At 37.3% G+C, this 27,395-nt stretch overlaps 2 protein-coding genes and 2 long non-coding RNA genes across 10 annotated transcripts in view; 2 read left to right on the top strand and 2 right to left on the bottom strand.

Annotated features, from left to right (window-relative positions):
* The window catches only part of LOC114935356 (transmembrane channel-like protein), an 8,674-nt gene extending 1,790 nt beyond the window's left edge, over positions 1 to 6,884 (bottom strand). The window contains exons 1-14 of one of the 2 annotated variants that reach the window (XM_029308182.2): positions 6,507 to 6,884; positions 6,137 to 6,248; positions 4,348 to 4,510; positions 3,867 to 4,113; positions 3,349 to 3,586; positions 3,084 to 3,272; positions 2,561 to 2,796; positions 2,191 to 2,382; positions 1,830 to 2,078; positions 1,691 to 1,760; positions 1,391 to 1,568; positions 784 to 1,107; positions 259 to 498; positions 60 to 166 (exon numbers count right to left, since the gene is read on the bottom strand). In XM_029308182.2, coding sequence (XP_029164015.2) covers positions 60 to 166; positions 259 to 498; positions 784 to 1,107; positions 1,391 to 1,568; positions 1,691 to 1,760; positions 1,830 to 2,078; positions 2,191 to 2,382; positions 2,561 to 2,796; positions 3,084 to 3,272; positions 3,349 to 3,586; positions 3,867 to 4,113; positions 4,348 to 4,510; positions 6,137 to 6,248; positions 6,507 to 6,628 — 2,667 coding nt within the window. In that variant the 5' untranslated portion in view covers positions 6,629 to 6,884. Of the gene's footprint in view, positions 1 to 59; positions 167 to 258; positions 499 to 783; positions 1,108 to 1,390; positions 1,569 to 1,690; positions 1,761 to 1,829; positions 2,079 to 2,190; positions 2,383 to 2,560; positions 2,797 to 3,083; positions 3,273 to 3,348; positions 3,587 to 3,866; positions 4,114 to 4,347; positions 4,511 to 6,136; positions 6,289 to 6,506 lie in introns of both variants that reach the window. The other variant, XM_085479458.1, reaches the window with a different exon arrangement.
* The window catches only part of LOC114935359 (uncharacterized), a 9,376-nt gene extending 492 nt beyond the window's left edge, over positions 1 to 8,884 (top strand). The window contains exons 2-6 of the long non-coding RNA XR_014923985.1: positions 64 to 2,087; positions 2,216 to 2,392; positions 2,520 to 2,817; positions 3,089 to 5,223; positions 5,565 to 8,884. This is a non-coding gene — a long non-coding RNA (uncharacterized LOC114935359). The remainder of the gene's footprint in view (positions 1 to 63; positions 2,088 to 2,215; positions 2,393 to 2,519; positions 2,818 to 3,088; positions 5,224 to 5,564) is intronic.
* On the bottom strand, positions 6,959 to 27,395 carry LOC114935209 (carboxyl-terminal PDZ ligand of neuronal nitric oxide synthase protein). Of its 6 annotated transcripts, XM_085479460.1 has the most exons (12): positions 26,269 to 27,395; positions 23,622 to 23,769; positions 18,839 to 18,910; positions 18,651 to 18,740; positions 17,859 to 17,920; positions 17,399 to 17,507; positions 11,733 to 11,943; positions 11,248 to 11,372; positions 10,629 to 10,814; positions 9,945 to 10,130; positions 8,563 to 8,838; positions 6,959 to 8,453 (listed from the first exon to the last, which is right to left on the bottom strand). In XM_085479460.1, the coding sequence occupies exons 2-12, from the start codon at positions 23,727 to 23,729 to the stop codon at positions 7,962 to 7,964; spliced, it is 1,917 nt and encodes a 638-aa protein (XP_085335586.1). In that variant the 5' UTR covers positions 23,730 to 23,769; positions 26,269 to 27,395; the 3' UTR covers positions 6,959 to 7,961. The 6 variants fall into 6 exon arrangements, with proteins under 6 accessions (XP_085335586.1, XP_085335591.1, XP_085335587.1 ...); XM_085479465.1 differs by lacking the exons at positions 17,399 to 17,507; positions 17,859 to 17,920; positions 18,651 to 18,740; ... (1 more) ...; positions 23,622 to 23,769; positions 26,269 to 27,395 and adding exons at positions 12,111 to 12,625; positions 16,640 to 16,898; XM_085479461.1 differs by lacking the exons at positions 17,399 to 17,507; positions 17,859 to 17,920; positions 18,651 to 18,740; ... (1 more) ...; positions 23,622 to 23,769; positions 26,269 to 27,395 and adding exons at positions 12,111 to 12,625; positions 14,087 to 14,928.
* On the top strand, positions 19,428 to 23,929 carry LOC114935210 (uncharacterized). The gene is made up of 3 exons (XR_003820451.2): positions 19,428 to 19,511; positions 20,547 to 20,824; positions 23,245 to 23,929. It is a non-coding gene; the product is annotated as an uncharacterized LOC114935210 (long non-coding RNA).

Below are 27,395 nucleotides of genomic sequence, written 5' to 3'. Positions count from 1 at the left end.
CTTTAATAAGGTGCGCTTTGTGTAATTTTTTGCATTTTGCTTTCTTTTATGTGCCTTACCAAGTCCATGACGGTGAGTTTGGCTAGTTCCTGGCCGAACATGGTTTCCCAGCACAATCGACGTACTTTTCTGCGAATCTTTGGATCTAACTGCTCCAAGGATGGGACTGGAACATTGAGTATATAAACGTAAAAAACTATACCGAGAATACATTGGAGAACAGTGAAAGAGTTACAGATTTGAGGAAAAAATGTTTACTCAAATTCTTCTGCGACGTAACATTGCAGGTTTTTACGAAGCATTTCACTGGATAATTTTCTCTCGAGGACGGATCATTCGACCGCAAAGTAGGAAGACTATTTTCCAAACTAATAGTATTTGTTTTAGGTGTGACTTCTACCGTCGCAGATACGCTGATTTTTTCAGTAGATGACATCTCGTCTGGAGACGACGAAGAAATTGTTTTTTCGGTAAAATCGTCAGTGATCTCTGATGAATCTACGAATGCGATTTATTATTTGTCGTCAATTTTTTTATGCATGATTAATGATTTATTATCGACATATGACAATTAAAGTCGAAAAAAATTTATTTTCAGACGATATTATATAATAAATTTTCAATAAATATAATAGTTTAATTATAATTTACAATTTAATTACATTATATTATTTAAAATTATTATATAATTGTCTGAGAAGTTTAATTATTATAGTAGTTGAATTATTATAATAGTTTAATTATAATTCACAATTTAATAATATTTTAAAAATAGATTTGTACCTTCCGCCGTGCTGGTTTCTGTCGATGTCGGAGTTTTAGCCTGGGACAAAGTAGAAGTTGTATAGAAATCTTCAGCGATCGTCGAATCGGTGAGAAAATTGGCAATCGGAGTGAAATTTTTGTAATCATACGTTCTACTATCATCCACGCTTCGATTATCTTGTCTCTCGTAATAAGACTCGTTGCTATTCGTCTGCGAATCTTCATACAGGTAATCAATAGTCGACAAATCGAAGGTATCGTTGGAAAGGTAATCCTCGTATAACTCGTTGCGGTCCAGAAAAGGATTGAGGAACAACGTTTCCTGTCTGACGGATGGTAGCGCTAAAAAAAATGAAAAATTGTTTACCGAAAAAAATTTAAGACATTTTTTATGTCGTTATACACAAGTAAGGAATACATATATTTAAGGAGTATATTTGTAAATTAATTTTTTAAAACAAGTTAAAAGCTATAATTAAAGAGCAAGTAACTAAGGAGACTTGAATATTTACATAAATATATTTTTTAATTTAAGACTTGAATATATTTCGAGATTTACAAACCAATAAGTTGCAGTAGCCATATGTGCGTTCATCGAAAATATTTCTCGATAAGTGAAACTTACTCGTTGATTCGATGATCTCCCTCTTGGCGTGGAAATGGGTGATATTGCTTAGAAAAACGAGACTCGCAGTCGCCAATGTCGTGATTTGTTGCGTGTGCGTTAATTCGTCACCGCACTCCACCAAATTATATTTGCACGTCGTCTCCGTCGACTTGAGATCATAAATATCATCAGGTTTCTACGAAGAAGATATAATAATAGACGAGCTTACGTGCGCCGAAAACTTCTTCTCTTCTATCCATAAATACGAGAATATCTTTCTACGAACGATAATATTATTACACATTGCAAATTACGCACCATGGAGTTCATTTTACGAAACAGCGCGAATATCAGCGAGTAGAGATTTAGCAAGTTCAAGACCATTATCCTGAAAAATAATCGACAGTGTATCATTCGTTTGTATTTCTTTCTAGCCAAGTCAAGACGATCCTTTTACCGCGCCAGTTGCATTCGAAGCTGCTTCCTGGGGTGGTAGCTCTCGAGGAAGCCGAGGATCTCGAAAAACATCGGAAATAGGGTCGTGATCAGGGACATGACGATCGTGATCTCGTTCTGCCGCAACCAGCTGTGCGAATCGATCTTTGTCGTGCTTCGTTCGACCACCTCGATAACGGCGTAGGCCGATAACGCGAGTAAAGAGAGCACCGCGACGTTCACGAATATTCTCCTGGATATGATTTTCCAGCTACAAAAAGTACGGATTAATCTTTTTTTTTTAAATAAAAAAACGGAGAGGTTGAATTTTTGAACATTATAAAAAATTCTAAAAATAAAGCAGGTCATATTTTTTAGCTCACTTTCTCTTATCCTTCTGCTTCTCAGCTTCCTCCAGCAGGACCTCCTTGAAGCCTAACACGATGCTAGCCGTACGATTGTGAGCGGTCTCCGGATTACCGATCATAAAGTCCCATCCCGTGAAGAGCTTCCATGAAAAGACGTACTCGTCCTCCTTCTCGGTCAGTTTGCTCAAACGTGAATTTTTCGCCATTCTGAAACGAGGTATCCACGTGCTACACATTCACTTCTTCATTCTCTATCAATGATATATCATGGGAATATGTATATATAATTCCGAAAATGATAAAACTATATATAAAGATCTTAAGAATGTCATTATTTTTTTTAGAAGAGAAGCGCGAAGGTCAAAGAGAGAGATGTAGTCGGTACTTGCGGAGGATCGCGACGAAGCTGTACGTGTAGACGACCAGATTGGTGACGAAGTACGCCATGGGTAGTCGATACTTTGTGTTAGTGTCCTGATTGGTATACCATCCGTAGAAGAAGGGAGAGTACTTTAATACACCCTCGAATTCCCACAAGGTCAACAGGTGCTTCGACTTGACACTCTCCTCCTTCAGCATGATCTTTCTTTCGCCGGCGAGCGTCGCGTTTGCGGTTAACACCTAATATAATTGCAAAAGAATGTAATTACTTTTTTTTTCTTGTGAAAAAAAGAAAATATTCCGCTAGTATATATACAATTTGCTAAAAGAAATTGCGAAATTATTTTCAATTTTCTCTCTAATTATTTTTAATATTTTGGTCCTTCTTCTGGATCATCTTTAGTTACTTTTTCTATGGTTCTTATTAGTCCTTTCATACTTAAGTTTGTATTTATATATCAAAATCTCTCTTCTTTTACTTTATTAAAAATTATTTTTCTTCGCTCTTTGACTAAGAAATATCTCACTTCAGGTATCGCGACGAATGCTGTAAGAGTTCCGGCGATGACCAGGTTGATCCAGAAGAGCCAGCGGAGGAAAGTGAAATAAGACGCAACAGCAGAACCAAAATGAGACTCTATCTCCATAATACGGAGCTCCCAAGGCACGAACCACGTTTGCAGATTGATGAGCTCTCGTCGGAAATACTGCCATTTCTGAAGAAGAAATGAGCCGTATCAATCTATCTTTCTCGGCACACTCTTACATGATGGATCAGAAGAAGTTATGTACCTTAGTCACGTAGAGCGAGACGCGCGCTATGACGTCTTTCGTGTTGCGACTTTGGGCGAGTCTCTCCTGCAGGGCACCCTCGTGCCGCCTAACATAAGCCTTAGCCTGTCGTACGAGTTTGATCTTGCGCCGGAGGGGCCAGGGTTGCTGCTTCACGCCACTCAATACTTCTTTATGCAGCTTCAGATTTTCGAAGATCTGCTCCTGGTTACCGCCCTCCTCCATCGAGATTACCGTCCTAATTTTTAATCAAATAAAAACGTCATGTCCCTTTAGTTTTCTATACAACATCTATCGCAGTTTTCTCTTTCATTGCAATAATAGAGCAGAAGACTGCGAAGGTCTTTTTGCGAATTAGACGTTGAGAGTTAGAGTGAATAGACTTCGCGAAGCTATATTTTTAATTCAATTTCTTCTTTTAATTTAATTAAAAAAATAAAATAAAGTCGCGCTTTGAAAAGAATTAGGAATTGAAGATTCACTCTGACTCTTCGAAGAAATCGGTATTATTTACTGACTCTCCCGAGCTCGTGGTGTAAGCCGAGGATCGACGACGCACGATGTTGTCGACGTCGACGCCAAAGGGAGAGGACGGACGTCTCTTCCTCCGGCTCTGCCGTCGTATCGAATTCCGTCGTTGCATGATCGCGCAGACCGAGGCTGAGTAATCGTTCTCGCTGTCATTTCCCTCGCCGTTTACGGTCGACTTCTCCGTCGACGGATTCTGCGGAGTCTCGCCTGCAGGATTCGCCCGCGTGGATATCGCTTTTCGCAGACAATCGATAACGTTATTTACATCTAGCGAATAAGCCTATACAGCGAAAAAAATTGAATAAAATTTTAATCGCATATATTTCTATGAAAAAAAAAAATAATTATTTAAAAAGAGAAGGAAAATAATTTATTTAAAAATAAGAAAAGAAAGATAATTTATATACGGATATAAAATAGCATATATTCTGTGTAAATGTGATGTATATCAGTTTCATTTTCACTAACCGGCGACGATGTGCTGCATGTCGTCGCGGGATCTCGCGTCCGCGACAGTCTTCGACGTTGCGTCACCCGCGTAATTTTCGTCACCCTGGCACTCGACGGTGCCAAACGTAACCGACTGTCGACTGGCCGACGATTGCGATTGCGACGGGAATGACGGACCCACCTATAGGGCGAAAGATACCAATTACTGTCTTCGAACAGCGATCATAGATCTCTTTCAGTCACGCGAGTAATGAAGAGCTCAGCGACCTCAGATAAAGAGGAAAAAAGACCTATTTTACGTTTGAAATCATGTCGTATGAAATCTCGAAAGAACTTATATCAAATCTATTAATTTCAAGGCGAAGATATGAAATCAGAAATCGAGATTGCATTTAGTAGTATCTAATTTTTAAAAAATTACAAGTTGTACTCTCGAGAGAGAATAATTTCTTCAGAGAGTGAAAGTGAATTTAAACAGCGAATACAGTTTTTCCTCGTTATAGATATATCAAATTTGTCGAAATATCATTAAATCTCGATTTCGAATTTTCATATAATTTAAATTTTTCTCTTTTACTTGTCTTTTCTTTTCGACATAATTTCGATTTTCAACTGGAATTTCTTTGTGTTTCTAGGTATAGAGATAATTTGGGGTTGCACGCGACGTGACACACCTCTAAACATATCATACGACTTGATTGGATCTAAATATCTACTTGATCAAAGATAATAAAAGGATTTTACGTCTTATTTAATATAAACATTTATACAGAGATGTGCGGTATTAACTATTCATGCAGATGGCTTCGAAGAGGAAATTTTTCATTTTGTTAAACCAATGATTCTTATCTCTTCCAATTTTCACTGAATATTTCTTCATTAAGTTTTCAAAAGGTATGATTTTCTTTTCGTAATAAATATAAATGTCTCTTTTTATCGATGAGCTACAGAAATTAAATGCAAGCAAAAATTCACCTCTGTACAATCTTAAAAAAATATAGTATCCCTGAACGCATATTTTCAAAGTGCATTTTATGGACCCATTTACATATTGGAGCTATTACTTTATTAGACACATATATATTATTACAAGCATATAGTCTGTAAATTTAAACAAAATACAAGTCATTATTTTATTTTACATTAGACATTTTATTTTATCTTTATATACTTAAATCTCATCAAGTAAAATTTATGCAAATTTGAGTTTTCAGCTTCATTTTCATAATTTTCAGCGTTTTCGTTCACATCGAGGAAGGTACCAATTACGTGTACGAAAAAAAAAGAAAAAAGAAGCAGCGAAAGTGTGAGTCACGATATATATTCCTCGTTCTTTGTGCGGCTCCACCCTTCTGTTTCGCAGGTAATTACTTTCCTCGAGGGGATGAGCGATTATTATCGCGCATATACGTGTTACACGCGATCCCACGAAAATCACTTGCATACCGCGCATCTGCCTAAAGTAATTTTCGTTAATGCTCGCGCGGATCGATGGCCAATTAAGTTCTGGTTCTAATTTACGAAAGTTGTAAGTTATGGGTATGCGAAACGACAACGTGAAATGAGACCAAGGTCGCTCAAACAAGGGAAAGTGTAAAGAAGGCGTGTCTTCGCTATTTTAATTTTTAACATGTCTTAATTGTATTTTAATTTTTAATATTTTTTAATTGTCTCATTTATTTCTGTAATTTCTCTATTAGGAAGATTTAACTCAACACAAGTGAAATACATGTTCGGTCAACGCGATAAAATAGAAGATGCATTCTCTTCGTCATTTTGTCAAAACGATTTTTATTGAAAAAAATACCTCCATAGTCGCCGAAGATGTTGTTCCAAGCTCGGAAGTGCGTGACATTTTCTCTAGTCTCAGAATACCGGGACTTCTTGGTTTTTGATCCATCGATGAAGCCGAGAGTTGACTTGCACAGATGAGTAATATATTTTAAACTACTAAAATATCTGCCAAAAAAATCAAAGAATTTCCAATGTACACATTATATTATCTTAGTTGTACATAAAAAATAAAATAAAAAATCTACTTTAAAACTCTCGATCGGTTTTTGTCGAGTAAAGAGCACTAGCTATCACGCAAATATGAAATAGACATGATTAATATTTGCGTCAATTATTATAACTTGCATAACAATAATTGAAACGAGATGTGCAAAAAAGAGAACCTGATACTCGATTCAACATTGACCCGATCCGACACTCGCGACGATCTCCCGGCGTACTGAAGGTTTGAATAACCATTCGCGGTAACAATGAATATAGTAGTTATGCCATTTAACGTATGCATATATAGACACGCATTCCTCTTTTCGCATTAACGAGCATTTCGTTTGCACGCAAATTTAACACTTGTTATTGTTCTGTGAAACCGTATTAGATCATATCGCATGTGTATATATGTGAGGATATTATTCAGCAAAAAACTAAGGGCGAAGTCAATTAAAAAAAGAGGATGGGATGGTCGTTCATTTGTTGAAATCTGTAATAGAATATTGTCACGATTGTGTTATATTTTACAGAACTTTTTCTAATAATTAACGGCATTAAATTAATTTTCTAGCTTTAATCACACGAGGAAAAGGCTAATAATTGTCGCTCGCATACATATACAAGGATGGAAAGAGGAAATAAATACATTTTATTGTACTTGTCTCTCTGAGAGATTACGCGTGTATCTCTCCTTGTTTTATTTACATTACTTAAAAATATACTGAAAATAAATTCTCTTGACAATTGGTACTTTTGGCACAGGTTCGTCTGCTAGATGACGATTCTCATACACGGGAGTACGCTATATATATATATATATATATGTATAAGTCGCGACACGAATAGATGTACGAATACGTATTCACGTATTCATCCCTTGTATGGATATATGCGCGGGAAAACGCGCGTGAGATATAAATCCACTAAACTCGAACGCGACTATGATTTCGATTTTTACAAACATTCCATAGATGTTACAAATAGATGTGCGATTCGTTGAAATCGCGATTTTTACATGTTTTTGTCGTAGGAATCTATCACAACGATTTATTGACTATATATTGAACGATGTTTGTGTGTGTGACCCATTATTGGTAAAAGTAAAAGTTTCTTTCTCAAAATATCGGTATATCAGTGTAAGAAATTCTGTTTGACAAAGTGTAGTCTAAAAGTTTCCAGTTTCACAAGTGTCTGGGAAAAGTATATAGACTTTGCACTCTAGATACGATTATTTGAAATTCGAGTTTGAGCGACCGAGAGAAGGAAAAATGCAAACCCTGTTATATCCATTTAAAATCAAAAAGAGGTCCTCGAACCGCGCATATATAATTTCTTCATAATTTACAACTAACGGGATATAATATATGCATAGGCCCGCAGGATTTTTTCCAGGGGGAGCATAATTAAATTTTTTGTTCTTTCTTCATTTTTAAAAATTATTTTTTTCTTATTTCGTTATTTTCATTTTTTAAATATTAGATATGCAAATAAATTCCAGTGTTTGTTCGAAAGGAGAGCAAATGCTTAATTTTTTGATTGATTCCTCCTCCCCTGCGGACGCCCATGAATATATATGGACAACACATTCGGCAAATATATTAATTGCGTCATCGTATCGAATAGTGTCCCGGTCACTTGGTCGTGTGACGAGCCCAGGTTGTCCGCTGCACCTCGCTCATCAAATCGTTGCGCGAGGGTAATCGGGCGCTCGTCGTGCGAGAAGGCGGCGGACCGGAAGTCCGCAGGATGGTCGCCAGACTTTTCGGCGTGTTATTCCTGTTATCGTGCACGCCCTGCGTCATCGAACTCTGCTTCGTCGGATTCGCTTTCTTGCTCGTAGGGTCTACGCTGCGTCTACCCTGCGGCGGAGGGTCCAGGATTATCGGAGGTATATCGGTGATATCCTGGACACTCGAGCGCTCCTGCTTGACTTTAACGTCCGCTGTCGAGTGAGTTATATTCCTGTCGTTGGTGCACGGTAACGGTTTTATGAAAGGTAGATGGACGTCCGAAGTGTCCGTTCCGTAGTTGTCGAGTTTGTGAGTCATGATTGGCGACGAGGAGAAGCTGTTGGGCTGAGAGATCCTCAGGGACGCCGAATTCGGGGACAATTGGGCTGGATTCTGAATTCAGAATTGAAGAGTTGCGGTTTAAAGATTTTGAAATTGACAACAGAATTTTTTTAGACATTAAACTACTATGAATAAAGTAATTCCAGGAGGAATCGCTCACCGTTGGTCCACCGCAAGGAGGTAAAAGCAGACTAGGACCCATCGCGTACGGCGAAGGTGTATTGTAGGGCGATCTTTGTGGCTGAAATGGACTCAAGTTGTGCAGCCTTTCCAGCAGCTGTGTTTGGAACTGCAATTGATCCGCGGTGGTGTTATTACCCTGGATACCCATGGCGTTGAGACCGCCGGAATAGAGCGTGTCCGGCGGATATGAGCAGTAAGGAAAGGTCGGTGGATCCAGCTCCCACGGCGAGCCCTGACTTCCGGTCCGTTGGCACTAAACTCGAGAAGACGCAGTTTGGGGAACAAGATCTTTCCAAATTCCGTGATATTTAAAAGTGACTCTTTTTTATCTCTTACATTCCTATTCTTAATAAATCTTGCAAATAATTACACATGTACATACTTTATACTTTTGAATACGTAATCGTTAATTTATGCGATAATTTATTCATAAATTATATCTGCGAATGTTTAAATTGATATTTATATTCTTTGTTCTATACATCTTTATGCTCTTACCTCATCTAATTCTTAAATACTTTGTCAGATATTATGGACCCGTGAGATATCGCAATGTCTGATCAGAAATTGTTCTTATACCGCGTTAGATTTTGAATAATATATGATAAAACATTACCTAGCATTGGTTGGCAGCGTGTACTCCGAAATCCCGTGCGAAGACCTGCTGTTAGACAACACCGTCATACTGGGGTGCTTAATTGTTATTATATTAGTCGTTAATCTTAAGCTGAAATCACATCTCAATTCTTTTTTGCACGCTATCAGATACCTCGGATGCAAACGGTGTAATTAAGAGACAAGATATATAATACACAACGCACAACTGCGCGTGCCAATCAAATCACTCGCATTGTACAAGACTGTTATCTTTATCGATGTTAGTATCGGCAAGCTTTCTGACTTGTATTTTTTGCGCCGTCAGAGTAGAGGCGCAAATACTCGCGCAAACAATGCAAATAGTTGAGGCTACATCCGTCGTTTTCGACGTCTTATCGGCAGCAAACGAAAACGCCTAAAACATAACGCGTGCATTGCTAAATAATCATATCGGAGCACAGAAAAAAAAAAACAAGTTCGGACGCATCACAATCGGTAGAGTGTAGTGTAGAGTACGACGAGTGCAGAACAAAAACTGGTGTACGTATAAAATATTTTATTATAAAGTTAAAAAAGGTGGGATAAATCGGTACAAAAAGGACGGTATTAACGATTATTAAAGGAGTGTGAAAAAAATTAAGAAAAAATACAAAATGCATTCTGTTAAACGTTAATTGAGAGATGCAACGCTCGATCAGTCGGTGCTTCGGTTCCACGCTCCACCGGAATGCTCCGGTGTCATGGGATTCTGTAGAGCGTTACCTGGCCGAGGCTCGACAGGTCGGGAACCGTCGCGTTCTGTTGCATAGATGCAGGCGTACTGGGTATTTGCGACTGCGAGGTGACATGACCACCGGAAACACGCTCCTGTTCCCTCAGATGGCTCACCAGCGCGCTTATATGTTCAAGCAATTCCTTGTTTTGCACTAGGAGTTGGTGTGTCCTCGTCTAGACAAGAAGAAGAAGCACGTTCAAGTGAAAAATTTCAATTATTACAATTCCGCTTATTAAGGATCCTGGTTCCTCATCAACCATGTTGGAATTGTGACGTCAGAGGCGAGAAAACATACGCTAAAAATTCTTAGATGCCTTCTGAAATAATGTTTTATTGAAATATATTTTCATTTAAAAATGGCATCTAAGAATTTTCAGCGTAGGTTTTCTCATCTCTGACGTCATAATCCAACAAGGACTCAGAAGCTTTAAATCATTTTTCATCAAATCCTCTTGCCATATCTTATTACGACAGACATGGATAATATATGATCTTATCTCGAGAAATACTATTAAAAAAAGATAAAATTCATCAAACGTACTAAATTAATTCGCTTCCACTACTTTGATAAATTATATTCGATTATACGATGAGATAGATGACAAATGTGTAGAGACAAGCGCTGGGAGGAATATTTATGCGTTCTGACTAATTGATTCGCTTATTTATACCTGAGCTTCGACGCGCGCTGCCGTTTCCGCCGCAAGTTGATCTTGAAGAAGCCGCGCATGGGCAACGGCAGCTCTGGTTTGTTGACTCTGTTGCTCCAAACGTTCACGTAGGAGTTGTATTTCGTGCTTTAGGGCTGTCAATTCGCTACCCACCAATAAACCTCCGCACTCGGAGGTTACCGTGCCCTGTAAAAAAAAAGATAAATAAATCAACACCTTTCTCTATAAACTACATATAGTACACATATAGTTATAAATAAACTAAAGGGAACTGACGGGAAAAAAATATATAAGAAATAAGTAAGGAGTACGTGATGCGAAGAGTTGCTTTTCGAATTGCAGGCGCGCTGAAATCTATAATAGAGCAAATTATATCGTTGCGAAATAGAGTACGCAAGGAGACGCTTTAGAATTTATGAGGCGTACCGACGAAATAAACTTGGAAAGTGATAAACAATGTGCTACCGTAGAGCAAAACAGCTTTCGGTAACGAGCCATCTTATTTTAAGACTTTGACTCCTTCTGCCTTCAGCTGCCAAAGTACTTTGCAAAGTATCCTTCAAAATAGCACGCGCTCCGAACCACACTTCTTGATACGTTTGTAATTAATGAATCTTACCGATGGCGACTGTCTGATCGGTGAGGTAGAGGTTGTTGTCGCCGGTCCATCGTGCGATCGAAGTAGACAGGTGACGGACGTTTGCTCGGGAACCGAGTCTTCGGTATCCCCCAATAATGATATGTCTAAAAAACATTGTGCAATCATTAATAATAATATACTAAATTTATAATAAAATGCTATAATAAAATTGCATATTATATTATTATATTATATTAATTATATAATATAATAATATAATTTATTATATATTTTATATATTCATTTTATTATTATTATAATATATTAATTATATAATATATAATAATAATAATAAAATGCATATATAAAATATATAATGAAATTACATATAAATACAGATAAAAAATTATTTAAAATTCGTAGAGATTTTTGATCGAAAAACGATTTTTCTTTATATTAATACGTTTCTTTCGCCATAATTTCAGGAATAAAAAAATCGACGAAATCGATGCGTGGCAATTCACCTTTATGCACCGGTGGCGGAGAGGGCTGGGACTGCTCGTTGGGAATTTCATCTTGGTCCTCGTAAACATCACCGTGATAATTCTCGCCGTGGCTCTCCCCGCCGTCCTTGTCTCCTCGAGGCTCGTGATCCTCCGTGGTATTATTTATACTTAACTTATGGCACACTTCGAAAGCTTGCCCGACCGTTCTGACCACCCTCATCGCTTGACTCTAATCAGGCAAGATTAATTAATTAATTAACATTACTGCAATATAATTATTATCAAAATTACAGGCTGCGTGAATTTCCTACATCGGTCGATTTTTCGATAATTCTATTAATCGAACAATTTTTGTCCGTCGACAGAACATTTTGTTTTATGCGCGCAATTTTTTACCTCGAGCTCGTCGAGGTCCTCGTTCTCCTCCTCGAAAGGATTCTCGTCGAAGCTGAGATCGATGCTGTTCTGCGTGTGCAGAATTTTCGGCCGCGTCGAGGGTTTGCGCATCTTCAAGTAGTTGAAGATCTCCGGCTCTTTGAAGGAGAGCTTCTTGCGCGGCCTAGGGGTGGTCTCGAAGCCCAGAGGGCCGCCGGGGCTGCTGGTCGACATCGAGAACTCGGTCGAAGCCACCGCCGACTTGAAGGAATTCTTCAGCATGATCGCGTTCGCCACCTCTCACCTCGATCGAATTTGCGCGGGTCCGCAGCTGCGGATGCTGTCATCCATCTCGGCAGCGCGATCTCACCGACTACATTTTCTTTTTTTCTTTTTCTTTGTTTAGACGACGCTCGTCCCGCCTCGGCACAAAGGCCCACCGTTTACTCTGAGAGTTTCTTTGAGCTTATTTCAGCTTGTCGAGGCCATGAAGAAAGTAAACAGGTATGAGATTTTATTTACCGAGTCACTCGCAGCTAAATAATACGAAAAATATCGAGAGTGAGTTCTTCTATTTGACAGAGAAAAAATCTGGAGATATTATTATTTACGATATTTAAAATCGTAATTGATAATTGAAAAAATTCTAAAATTTATTAATATCGCTAGTTAATTATTCAAACGATCTAATCCTTATTTCTTCTTTATTTCTAATTAATAAACAATAATTTTGGCTAGTTTTGTCGATTAATTTAGAAACTGATCCTTTGAATAAACCCTGTTAAAATTCATTTAAATTAAAATAATTTACACATTTCACATCTCAAAAATTCAATAATAAAATGGAAAAACTTGTGATTATTTGTTATCGCTTATTACTCCCGAATGATTGAAGTCTCCAGATTTTTCCGCATTTTTACTCTCAAAATAAGATAATTATCCTGTATATTGTTTACGTACATTAATTGCCCCAAATTCAAACTTTATAGATATAAAATCGCAATTTTTTTTGTTTTCGAAAATATGATGTTTCTGATCCGATGTTCTATATATACATACATATATATAATTGTACAAACTTGAAATTGAAATCTCCGTAATAAAACATGTTTGTCCATTAGACACGTGCAAGAGCGAAACGGTCGTCTATCTGACACGAATTATATTAGGTAAATATTTACAAATGTCTAAAATGCATTATCCCCGACGTCAAATGCTGCAACAGTAATGGCATAATAACGATGCATCATCGACAGGTAGTTGGGTGATCGTAACTCGATACTCTGACGCGAATGTCGCGGATATATTTTACACTTAGGAAAACGAGAACGTGTACAATCGACGTCGGAGTAGAAGAGGACGAAAGTCTCTTACGTGGACTCGAATAATTGACGCTGGCGATCTCCCTCTGTGCACGGCGTTTTCATTTGTATTATAAATAGTCGCGACGCGACTATTCAATCTGCCAAATTCCCCGTTAAATTGTGCGTAATTCGAAAACGCATGCGTCGACTTCCGAGAAGAGAATCGCATTTATGTATATCATAAACGCGTGTTGTTTGTCAATTTCTTTGTCGCGCTTTGCGTCATCACTCGGACGTCATCGACGACTTTGACGTAAGAAACTTATTCGAGAATTTTCAGGTGGTAAAAAAAAAAAAGACAAAATGCGCAGATTTTAGATACTTTAAACGTATGTATATGTTTTTTATATTATATGTATATTCATATATATATATATATTAATTGTCTTCGCGATAAAAGAAGACTGATGCTGAGCAGTAAGTGATGCAATTTAAAAATTTTTCTGAGCTTTTCTCCGCGCGCTTTATAATATTTTATTATATCAAAAGAGCGACGAGGTGCTCCAAAAAATCAATGATATACATAAAATTCATTACATTAATGAGACGTAAAATTAAGAATTTAAATTAATAAATATAAATTAATGCTGTCACAAATATTTTTCCCGTAATTTTTTGTCAGTTTTGATTTACCTTTTTAAAAAACGATGAAAATTTAATTAAAATAAACACAGGATACCCACTATGTCAATTATCCACATATCCTGAATATCACTGTAAGATTGAAAAAATATTCTTCATACGTGTATATTCTCTCGTCGAAAATGTCCTGTTACATATCACCACGATATTCACAAATCTCTTATAGAGTGCTGTCATGTTAATCTCATTTCTTGGTAATCAGACGACCCCCGTCACATCTCCCGAATCTCGAACGTTCAATCACCACGACGACAGCCACGACGATGATTAATCTTCGCGATGGAGCGTGGAATCACTTCCTCGAGAAGATCCATCTGTCCGGGTTTTCCGATTCATTCTAGTCTCTTTTATCGGAAACGAGAGGGAGAAAGAGAAGGAAATGGAGACAGAGAGAGATGGAGAACGGATTTGTGTATAAAGTCTCTCTTTCTCTGGTGTACAAACCGGAACGCGAGAGAGCCGAAGTTAACCGTGCGGCTTCCTAGAGCGGTTTCTTGGCCGGCGACTCGCGGAGGCTCGCGCCACGCTGGATTTTTCCCCCCAAGTTTATTTATAATCGCATTAATATTCTCGCTTTCGGCCAGCTCAATGGCACTTTTCCATCTCTCTCTTTCTCCCTCTCTCTCTTTCTTTTTCTTCGCCTAGCTTCATAATTCAACTCAGCTCTCGTTTACGCTTGAATAATTGCTCCAGTTATTAATCATGAGATGCTCCTCCGAACGTGACTTTTTTTTAAATAAAAAGCAAACGTCAGTTTATTAACTAACATTCTCTTAATTGGAGTGACAAATAGAGTGTGTAGGAAGAATTTATTAAAGAATTTTAGATTTAATTCGAAAAAAAATATATCTATAATTAATCAATATAATTCGTGTACAGGGTGTTTCTAAAACTATGTCAGAGATAAGGGCATTTTCTAAGGGTCGAAATAAGAAAAAAGTTTCTATAAATAATTAAGTCCAAGAATAAAACTTAGCACCCCCCATGTCTCCCTCTCAAAATCGGATCAAATTCTCAAAACCACATAAAAATGAAGTATTCATTATTCATTATTTTTCGATTTTGTTTCTCAACTTTAGGGAGCTCAGAAGAAAAGCATTTTTCAACCTATATATAAGAACTTTTTTCTCATTTTGACCCCTAAAACACGCCCTTAAAATAGTTTTAGAAACACCCTATATAAATTTTATAGATATATATATATATATAATTGTATAGATATTAATTAATAATATCTGATATCTATAAAATAAATATCTACAATTCTCGAATTAAGTGAATCATTTGAAAATTAAATTTCCTCGCACTATTTTAAGAACAAAGCATCTCGGCGAAATTTGTCCAACGTCGCGCAACTTCAATTTTCATTTACATCTTTTACGTCTTATTAGATTTTCTATCTCGCAAGTACATTATACGGACGATGTCGCACGTGGTAGATTAACGGGCCAGCTAGTTAGTTGTTCCAGTCGAAAGTTCAACGCGCGAATTCGGAGCGAAGAGAATGCGGAAAGAGCGAGGCGTGCGCTCGCGGAAAATTGCGCGGAACGCCATTCTATAGCCGACCCCGACGTTGCAGAACGCGTCGTTTAACGGTGGAGACTCCGAGGTCGGGACTCCTATGTTCCCCCGACCGATAAATTATATATCGTCGCGTGTCAGACGGTTTCTCTGTGACAATTCGCTATTATCTTACGTAGTTCTCGTACATGTGTGTGTGCGCATCCCCTGCGTATCGACCAATAAAAGTAGACGTAGCAGGACTTGTCTGAAAAAATTCCTTGGACATTTCCACGTACAATAATATCTGTAAACATTTTACAATGTTATATATATTCCTCGAAACTACAAAATATAGATTGTAAAGTAAAATTATATCGTTAACGTGAAAATGGATATTTTCGGAGGAGAAAGATCCTGAATCTTTTAGCTTCTGAAGGAGGAAGCCCTTTAAAACGCAATTCCTTATGTGAAAGATAAAGAATAGAAAGTCTGTCCATTATAGAAAAGAGCAAGGTGCAATGTCTGTTGTCTTATCCTAGAGAACTGGTATAAAAGTTTCCGTGGACGATCGTATAAACGAGTTCTATCGCTAAGGGGACCAGTAAAAGCTTTTTGGAAGTTTCGCCCGCGAGTTTAAAATTTCGTTCACAAGTCGGATATTTCTGCGGCATCCTAGATATATCGTCTCCTATAGTCGTCGGTTATTTCTGGATTCACCCAGATTTTCAAAGCGACCGGAATCCCCAAATAATCAACAAAGGAGAGATGGAAGGGAAGACACCTCTATGTTTATCCGATAAGTATCGAGGGCACATTTAGAAGCGCGATATTACATAATAAGACTATATATACATACAAGAGAGATAACGAGAGTGAATAAAAATTTTTCTCTCGCATTTTTTTTCCCTCACAAATACACACATACACACGTATACATATCTAAAGTTTCAATGCACTTGATTTCTCTTGCTCCAAAACGTTCGTATTTGCATACGAAAAATATCGCTCTTAAAATCTATGACAGAGAGACAGACAAATTACCGGATCTAACAAGAAGAAACCGCGCACGGATGTCGCGAAAAGAGATCGGCCTATATCGCACTATTTTAATAACCCGGTGCCAAACCGGCCGCCGAGCCGCTACTGCAAATACACGACAAAACGATATACGTTCCTCCTCCACCCTCCACCCACGAAAAGGCGAAAATACGCTCTCTCCACACTTCGACAGGGATGCAGCTATATCTCTCCTTCACCCCGTTGCGTCTCCGCGACGGAGAAAAGATGCGGCGAGGGATCGAGGGAGGCCGCCAAGGAGTTCGGCGTTTATTTATAGTTTTACAATAAAGTAAGTTGATAAAGCGCCAGGCGACGCGGGCTGCCATGAATTGTCGCGACGCGTGTGTATGTGTATATATATATATGTGTGTGTGGGTATATATACAATTCACATGCACGTGCGCGACGTAATTTTACGCCGTTCCGCATGCGGAATGGACCCGCGAAGATACAATAGAAAAATTGTCTCCAGCCGCGGAAATTCCATACATTACTCGTTCACTTGTTGAGTCTCATCATATATGTATATAAATTCCTCTTCCTCTTCCTCTTGATTGCGTCGCATTTTTAACTTGATTGATTTTGACATTTTTTTTTTCAGATAAAATCTTCCCAAAATAATAGTTGATTTCAATACACATATAATTCTCTTCTAACAATCCGATGTAGGAAATTCTTCTCGCCGATATCGAGAATTAATCAAATTGTTATATTGCGTATGGACGAAAAATGGCGACTTACCTTTTTGCTAGATTTGAAGACATTACACTTAAACGTATTGCTGCTCCCATCACGGGCGATATAACTAAATATTTTCAAGTCGTGGCTATCGTGCGAGACGTAGAATATTCTGAAAAAAAGAAAAAATATACATTATAGTTTTCAGCTTATTCAATTGTATCATTTTGAAGATAAAAAATACAGCAAGTTCAATTTTAATTGTAATTTGTATTTATATTTTATATACATATTTATATATTTTTATATTTTATATATTTTATATATTTCTATATTTTTATATTCTTTATTTCTATGTATTTTATATTTATATTTTCGATAATTATTAAAAAGAATGCAAATTTAAATATAAGCCCTTTCTAGTTTCGATATATAATAATAAAATAATTTGATCATTTTCAATAAAATCAATTAATGAGAAAAAGGGAAATTAATGGCAAAATAAGCGAATAAAATATCTCACCTGTAAATCGGATGGTGCATCAGATATATTTTATTCTCATCCATCCATTGTTGCTGTTTCTTCTGCAAAAACACGAACTGTAATTATTATAACGATTATTTGAAAATATTGTTTAGCTAATATTGGCCGTTACCACTATCTGTTGATGTATGCTAGTATCGAAAATATATGGCACCCATGTGTATCAGTGCGAATACAACGTGGCGCTTGTCCAAAATCATTTCTTGTTATAAATTGCAACTGTTACGAAATTGCGCGTCATCGGGCGTGTGCGATTTTTCTCCCGAGACATTCGCGAAAGATGTGCCGATGTTCCTTGTCATCTTACGCGGACATCGCGGAAATTTTATGTTCGTGTCGTCAAAAAAAAATTGTTGTTACCGTGATTTTGCAAATATACATAAATCTTTTCAGAAAAATCGCGTATAATACAAGATATATTTTATTTTTGCAAGAAACAAGAATCAGCTGATATCAATCAAAAGATATCTTTTATAAGACTAGCGCAAAAATGTCGTTCGCAAAGATGCTGCAAATTCCCTTTATTACGCACAACGCTTAAATTGTCCCGAATCTGCGTCGGTGTCCAAATGTACTTCCTCCTTCGCTTCTTTAAATTACATGATATGCCATCGCGAGTCTAACAGACTCATCTTATCCACTTACATATGTATGTATGTGAGAATTAGCTTATCCGGTGAAGAATTAATGACTTAACGCGTTCAACCCAATTAAGCCTATGCTAACATATATAATATACTGGAAATTGTTGCTGGAGAAACCACTATTCACCTTCTTCTTCCGTAGAGTCACTTTCAGCCCGTCCACCGAGACTTCCAACGTCACTTTCTTCTTCTTGATCCCTTTGGCCTTAAACTCGTACTGCGGATCAAATAAATCCAGATTAATAAGAGGAGATACGAAGACATTTGAACCGTATATCGTGCCCTCTCTAACTGGGTTAATTAGCCATTACTCACGCGGATTCTTCGCATCGCCGCCACGATCTCCACTCGGCTAGTCGGTCGCGGAACCTCCATAGAACCGATGAACTGAAATACAAAAAGAAGCTTTTAGCGAAAATTTAAAGAATTGTGCGAATGTCTTCTCATTTAAATAAATTGTATTTTTTATACTCGGTACAATGTAGATATGTATAAATATACATATACAGAAAAAAAGAGAAAGAATATTTATTTAAACGAATATAGCCATTAAAATAATACGATTCTAAAGAAGATATATATACTTGAATAAAAATAAAATTAACAAAGCAAATATATATGTATGTATATTGGAAACATTGAATTTTTCTCAGAAAAATATAATTGTACATACAGAGAATTTACCCTGAAAATCATGGTATGATAAATACACTTTTCGTGTATTTATTACCGTATTTAGAATTTGTTAAATATTCTGTCTTTTTAATCTATTTCTTTTTTTAATTTAAAGGAGAATTAAAAATAATTTTCTCAAATCTTTAAAACAATATCTTTTTACGCCTAATATCTGCGCTCTTATTAGTCCTTTTCATATCTGATTTTGTACTTAGATTGTATTTTTTTTTTTTATATAGGAGGAATTGCTGGATAATTCCATATCCTCGGATAAAATTAATCGCCTCCGGGACTTTGAATGTCACGAGCTACGGTAAGATTTCGACGAGGGAGGCACGAATCGCTTGCACATGCAACGATGCAAAAGGTCTCGTGTACATGCATACACGCAGTTAGGGCGGTTGCTGTAATCATATCGCGGGGGAGGAGCACATACTACACATAGGTCTGACACAATCTGTATTTAGAAACCCCCATTGAAGCGGTGCGTCTTTTAGCCACGTGGTGTTCGTTCGGTTGATTCCGCGTAGACGTGGTATTATCCCACGCACACACGCTCCTATGTACAACCGGAGTCTTTCTTCGTGAAAATTTGCGATCGATAACCGCGTGACAAGCTGTCTGTCTTTCTACGAACTGAGAAAAAATACCTGCTTGCGTAGCTAAAAATTTGCGCCTCGAATTTTCCACTACTCGTCCCTATTGACATAATAATTGTTTTTACTGTAGAAACATTTTTACTTCTTGAAAAATCGAATTACACTGGGTATATCGAGAGAAAGATATATATATAAATTCTATTTCGTCTTACTTTATAACTTTGTAAGAAATATATGCATACACGTACACGGGTTGGAATATTAATAGCGCAAATTCTCTAGTAGTATATCGATCTGCATTTATACCCCACTAAGCACTAAATGTAGGCATCGGATTCTTGAAGCCGTGATAAGGTAACACGCTTAGTTTTCAGTTATTGGACGAATGAAAATTCAAGATATATCCAGACGACTTCTAAAACATTAAAATAAACTTGTTAATATAATTCACAAATACTCCTTCAATTTATTCGTTATTCGCTTAATTTTACGGCCCAAGTATCCTTCATAATAAAATAAAATTTAATAGATAAAAAACATTACATAAAATGTATATAAAAATATACTTTCATCGATGCTAATGAGAAAATATGACCTTCCGGACCTTCCTCCTATTAATTAAAAGAAAAAGAAACTACATAATACTCTACTTAGAAAGAGGAATTAAAATCTTTCATGTGCAAGATTCTGCATTTAAATCGCATCGTGTGTTAATTAAAAGTGTAATTAACGTAAAATTAATCTTTCAGGTCTGCGAGTCAATTTGCAAAGTTGCACACGAGACGTGCAACTGCATAAACGAATCCGTTTGTCCCATGCACCATTTACACTCTCCTCTGCTGCTGACATCTAAATCGCTAAAGCGATTGTGGTTTTACCAGGACGAAGGATAGTCTCTTACGAAACCAGGGCGAGATTCATTGTTAAGTCTGCTCGAGGCAAATTTATTCTACGCTGATTGCTGCCGTAGAGGAGAGCGAAAACTGAATTGTTTCCGGAAAGCAAACCTGGAAAGATCCTTTGTAAGGTAATTCCAAAGATACGTCCTAAAGTTTCACATTAATTTCTTATTGTTAGACCATGTTTCGTGGAATTTCGAGAGATCTTGCACATATATCTAAACACAGAGAGAACTTTCTCTTAGAATTTATTTATGAGACAATATGATATCGGAAGAATTTTATAAGAGTTTCTCTGATTAATATTTACCACAATAAAAATATTAATATCTACTATATCAATACTATTATGTACATAGTAAAATTAATCAAACATTTTATTATATCTTATTGTAGATGTTAATATTTTCAATCATATTTTTATTATATACATATTAATATTTTTCATACATAATTATATTTATATTTTTTATATGTAACATTTTTTCTATATTTTATATTTTTATATAATTTTTGTTTAATATGTCGATTACCATGATTTTCATAAAGAGAGAGGTAAATTCTCTCTCTATATAATTGATTGACAATAAACATGTACAGGATATCTCGAAGTCTTCGGATGTTCCTTTAGTAGATTCTCTTGACCAATTTAGACATGATGTTTTTCTTAGTCAAAATATATATATTATACAAAATTTATCTTGAAATTCTTCGGAGAAGGTTCATCCGTAATTTTTCCAGCAGTCCTAATCATGAAATAAAAAGAAAAAAAATAGTAATAATAAGTTTTTGAGTTTACGTTCTCTTTTAAGATTCAGACAGATGGACAGACATCCCGTTGCGTATGCACGCGTTTCATTTGTTGTTTTATCTTGAAATTTTATTTTTAAGATATTTTTTTCACGACTTTGTACCAAAAAAAAAGAAAAAACAAATAAAATATCGTTCAAAGTTTCGTGAACTGAGACGCGAAATTGAACCTCTCTTTTATCATAGAATCATGATCTGTTAGATCTATATTTTGGACCAGTTTCCTGTATGAATCCGCATCTCTTTCATTCCCTCTCTCTCTTTCTTTTTCGCGACTTCACGCTGCACAATTTACGACGCGGCGCACAAAAAGCTTTAACCTTTCTCAGGAGAGAAGTACCACCGAAATAAACACGTGCACGATACAATGACGTCACACGGAGCGCGGCGGTCCAGAAATAAGTCGCCGGTGTATCGCAGGCTGTCGTCCCGCAATTGTGTTGCACCATCGATACCGAGCCTCGACAACGTTTAAATATTATTATTATTGTTATTGGTCTTATTATTCCCCGTCACGATTCGACGTATCGCGATTTGCTCGAATTTTATCACGTAGAAAATACGTCAGATAACACGGAGAGAATTTTCACTTATAGACTTTACGCTGAAGAATTTTAGAAGAGTTTTTCTGATTAATATTTACCACAATAGAAAAAATATACATATGTACATAGTAAAATTAATCGAACATATTTCATATCCTATATCGTGGTAGATATTGATATTTTTATTATGATGAATATTAATCAGAGAGACTCTATAAATATGATATCGTTCCACGATTACCATGATTTTCAGGGTAAATTCTAAAAGAAAATTCTCTCTATGTACGTTAACCCGATATCACGTTCCCAGTTCAGTGACTAATGTAAGTACACAGTTTACACCACTCGAATATAAATCGCTACGGGTGCTTTACTCTAATCCTAGAGTGAGAAATGGCATACACAGAGAGATACTAACCGTATATTTTCTCTCTAATAATAAAATGAAAAGGCTCTGCGATACCTGGAATCTATGCTCCTGATTTTCTCTCTATATAACTTTCAATTTCGCTTTCGTAGCAAAAACACAGCTACATGCCGTATTTTTTGCACCGTCCCCAAAGTTGCCCCAGTGCTAAAATTGATCTTTCCCTCCTTCATGTCTCTATTGCAGTCGTACTAATAATAAATACTATGTAGCGCGATACTTTACCGAAACGGAGCCGAAGGAAAAATAAAGGGAAGGTGCGAAACTCTTTTCAACGCACATCATGGCAAAAACAGATGCTTTCGTTCCCATCGGCGGTTCTTCAAGAACGAAGCACACGAGTTTATATAGTCGACATACATTTTCCTCTGACGTGAGACGCTATCGACCGTTACTATTTTCTCAAAGTGCGCACAGTTTATGAGAGAGTTCTTGTAATTAGAAATTCACATTATATTGAAGCAATTTAATAGCATTGCAGAACAAGCCAGAGGGATATTATATTCGAGCTCGAGCGAATTTTACTTGAAAACTCGAGTCAACCAGTTTCACTGCAAAATATTCTCTCTCTTTTTCAGTTATTGATATATATTACTCCTTAAATATTTTTTATAATAATAAATTGAAAAGATTCTAATGTATATAGGTATATACAAAATCAGGTACAAAAAAGACTAGGCGAAATAAACCTATTTCTAAATTTCTTTTCTTATTATTTCTAATTATTTCTAAAATTCTTTTCTAATTATTTCTGTCCTTTCTTTAGACCAAAATCTTCAGGAGATTGACTAATGGAAAATTCGGATCCCGACCTCATTGCAGTGAAACAGTACTAAACAATAGATACTGTTTCACTGATGTACAGGAAAATAAAAGACCGAAACGTTCAAAATAATTAGAGAAGAATTTAGAAACAAGTATTGATGTGTCTAACATCTGGACCTGGCTTTTATTAGCTCTTTTCTGATTTTTAAAAATTAAAATCTATGAAAATCCGCATCTCCAGCGTATCTCCTCTCGAACTGATGGTACGTAGGCATGTCTCGGATCGGCGAGCGTAGAAGAAACTCACCGGAAAGCGAGAAAAACGAATGGGAGCCGCGGATGGGATGCCGAAGTGGATAAGAAATCACTCCAGATTACCTTGGCGTGGAACACGATTCCACGATGAAACGCCTCCTCGCTGTGCAGCGGTATTCGCGTGTCGTACTCGTCATTATGTACGAGGTTGTATTGCTTCTTAGAGGGCATGCTGAGCCCAGCTGCATTCGACTATCCTCGTCCAGCCTGGCTGCAATTATAATCAACGACCCATTAGCATTTTCATGTGTAAAGATAAATGTATCCTATATATAGTGACCGCGCTTAATTTATTTAATAAATACGCGAGATAGGGAGAAACGTTGAACTCTTTGTAGATTCTACTCTTGTGTATATTTCCAAGATTATTAAACGGCTAAAAATGTAAAACTCGGCGAGTCTCTCTCGTGTAGCAATAAAATTAAATATACCTAGTCAAAGCGCGTCCTGATGTTTCATGTGCATAATTTTCTTTGCTATTTAATCGTTTCAAGCGTTTTCCATTAAACAAAAAAGTTCATAAAAATTATGTATATTGCATTTAAATAATGTTTCTTTTCTAAAAATTGCAATTTTTTATTTTTTTTATGAGAAGACAACATATAATCTCTTTATTTTACGAACAGTTCTTTAGAGTCGGCGAGATGAAGAATAAATCGAAGTGCGTGCAAATAATATTACGTTCGTGATCGGGTTTCATATACAGTCATTTTCGACGCACTTTAAATGAGATACACGATAACTTCGCGAGTACTGATCTCCTATCGTAAACACACGTTGCTGTTTCATTTACGGAACATAAGATCTAAACGCATAGCTCACTAAGATAACGATCCAATTTACGCGATTTATCACGGTGTTACTATAGAGCGCGAATAGAAAATTGTTTGGAGAAATTTTGTTGCTTCTTTTTCAAAAAGATATTCTTCTGTTTTTTATCAAGTTTTTTTTATCACGTACTACAGTTCACTAAGTTATATTACTTGTATACATGAATGTCCGCAGAATTTTTTCCAGGGGAAGGGACATAATTAAAATTTTTGTTTATTTTTTATCTTTCTTAATTTTTTAATTTTAATTTTTTTTAAATATTAAATATGCTAATAAATTCCAGTGCTCATTTAAAAGGAAAGCAAATGCTTAATTTTTTTCTCAAATTTCAGACAAATTAAAAAAATAAAACTTGGTGGATATTTTCCGTTTTATTTTTTTAATTTGTCTGAAATTTGAGGCAAAAATAAAAATTTTATTCTTACATCCCTCTTTAGAAAAGTGTAACTCTTCCGAAACCCACCTTAATTTTCGACAAAAAATCATTTCTTAAAATTTTCGCACTTATTTAGATACATCCTGTATAACGAACAATTAATTATCCTCAATATTAAAGCTGCAATAATTTATTTTAAAAAAATCTATGATGAAAAACTATAAATTCGACGTAAAATATACGTATTCAATCAAACAATTCTAAATGCCTCGAGATTTTTCGTGTTATCGCGCGCGTCGCTGAATAAGAGTCGAAAGCATTTTGTAAATAAAATCTTATCCAGAGATTCTCTCGCGTCGCTTGTTGCACGCTGCAAGATGCAGCAGGCGCATCATCATCCGTAGAATGGTGGTGCCCCTTTGTGCACGCGCACCTGAGCTAAGCGACGTTCATATCGGTGCAGAGCGTCGAACAAAGGACGATGCTCGCTTACGGATGCAACGAGGACGCCGCGAAGAAATGCGCAGCACGTTGCACGTGCGGTGCATACGTATACAAAAGGATCTAGTCGGATCATCTGTTTACGAGCTCCGAGATTTCGCGCGAATATTAATTATAAGATCAATTTGAATATAAATTTAATTAAATAAAATTTAATATATAATAGAATTTAAAAAAATAAAATATTTATTTTACTAATAAAAATAGTTTTATAAATAAATTTATAAATTTTAATGATCCGTGAAAAAGTCTACCGCGAGAGTTACAATATATTTTTCGATTTTTCCCCCGATTTTAGGGAGCTATAATTCGAAAGGAAAATGTTTGTATACGAACTTTTTATCTTATTTTGATTCCTAGAATATTCTCTTAAAATCTGTCATGGTTTTAAAAACACTGTATATAGAACCACTCGAGATAACGTTAAACGGTCCTTTTAAAAACTTGAAACTCACCGGAGGAGGCTGAGACAGAAAATTATATAATTCATCGCGTTATGTAAAATATTATTAAAAAAAAAAAAAATAAATAAATAAATAAATAAAAATCACTTGTCAAATGCTTTGATCGAGAGTCAACTGTCAACCGGACAAATGGATCGACGTCTTTCTAGCAGATGGACCGTGGTCGCATTTATAAATAATGCGATGTGGGAGCAAAGATCTCGCTGCGAGCAACCACGTGCTCCCTCCTCCCTCCCCCCACCCCTGCGTGAGTTCGGTGAACCGGAAAGATTTGGTCCCGAGAGGATCGAGAAATATCTCAAATAGCAAAGGTAATAATGTTGACGTCAAATTACGTCATTTTGACAGCAAAATAATGTATTTCGACATCAAATTACGTCATTTTGACAGCAAAGTAATGTCACGTGACGTCAAGTGATGTCAATATATATATATATATATATATATAATTACTGTGGCTATTTGGAATGGTACTATATCTTTCGGAGACGGTTCGTTTGACATTTAGAAAAAAAAAGAGAGAGGATGAGACTCTTACCTGAAAGCTGATTGGACGATCGGTCGACGTTGGTTCTCATTAACCTGAAGGGTGACGCGTTTCTTCGGCGAGCAACCGGCCTCTGATGACTCGGGTCCTCGTCCTCGTGGAAAAATAATCAATCTCGCATGTGTGAGCGCAGCCTTACGGTGGCGGGTTCAGGCCGGTCAGACGAGAGGGATACGCTCGCGCACGCATTCGGGTTTCGCTGTAATAAAGGCGGCGAAAAACCACCGACGACGAGCCATACCACATACACGCATACCTCTCTGTCTCTCTTTCTCTCTCGCTCGTGCGGCCAGGTAGACAGGAGGCGACCCCTTCTCCCTCTCGCTTCCTCTTTCGCTCCTCTTCTTGGAAACAGATGACAGGAACGGCTCGATCGGACTGGAACTCTCTCACCGGACGTTCCGCGGGATGTTTAGAGATAAAATGTATATAGCACCGAATATATTATACACGTCACTGCGAGGTGTGATGATGAAAAGTCACGGGAATTGTCACTCCACGAGGCACTCGACAGCACTCTTCTTCCAGTTAACTCGGGGAGAGAGAAAAAAAAAAGAGAGCGAGAGAAAGGAAGAAGAAGAAGGGGAGGAAGAAAGGAGAAGAATCCGTTCCACGCGAGAGCAGCGGGATAATATTTATACTGATCACCTCCCGGAGCACTTCTTCGGAGAGCCGCGTGTCTCGCTTCGCTTTATATCCCGTCTCGATCTCAAACGGAGTCGATAGACCGCACTTTTTGCGCTCAGAGAGAGTCACAGGCAACACACGAACGTACAAATACACGTATAAATAAGCGCGTCGACCCAGGGGAGCGACCCTCCGCGTCGACGGCGACGAGGACGCTTGACCGCGTCGGGGTACAACCTACCTACCTACCTACCTACGGACAGAGCGCTGCGCGACGAGAGGCCATCCCCACCGCGCGCGGCACCGGCATCGTACTGAGAGTCCGCACCGCGAGCCTGTATATAACCGGCCTGGCGGCGGCAGCGCGCACACTGCCTCGGAAAACGACGCGCGAGGTCGCGAACCGACGCGAGGCGAGATCCCGCTCTCCCGGGAAGCGCCGTTTACCCTCTTTGCCTCCTTTCCAGAGGGTACGTACGCGCGCACTCGAC

This window comes from Nylanderia fulva, unplaced genomic scaffold, assembly GCF_048542155.1.
Source record: "Nylanderia fulva isolate GAGA-0341 unplaced genomic scaffold, ASM4854215v1 Scaffold12, whole genome shotgun sequence".
In the NCBI taxonomy this organism is placed as follows: domain Eukaryota; kingdom Metazoa; phylum Arthropoda; class Insecta; order Hymenoptera; family Formicidae; genus Nylanderia; species Nylanderia fulva.
This window is presented reverse-complemented; position numbering and strand designations above follow the sequence as displayed.

Excerpts from the sequence above, each read along its gene's own strand:
- LOC114935209 (XM_085479460.1), bottom strand. The coding sequence starts at position 23,729 with ATGCCCTCTAAGAAGCAATACAACCTCGTACATAATGACGAGTACGAC. Across the intron at positions 10,815-11,247 it reads CGATCAGACAGTCGCCATCG|GGCACGGTAACCTCCGAGTG; the intron begins GTAAGATTCATT and ends TTTTTTTTACAG. Across the intron at positions 8,839-9,944 it reads ACCTGTCGAGCCTCGGCCAG|TGCCAACGGACCGGAAGTCA; the intron begins GTAACGCTCTAC and ends TCTCGAGTTTAG.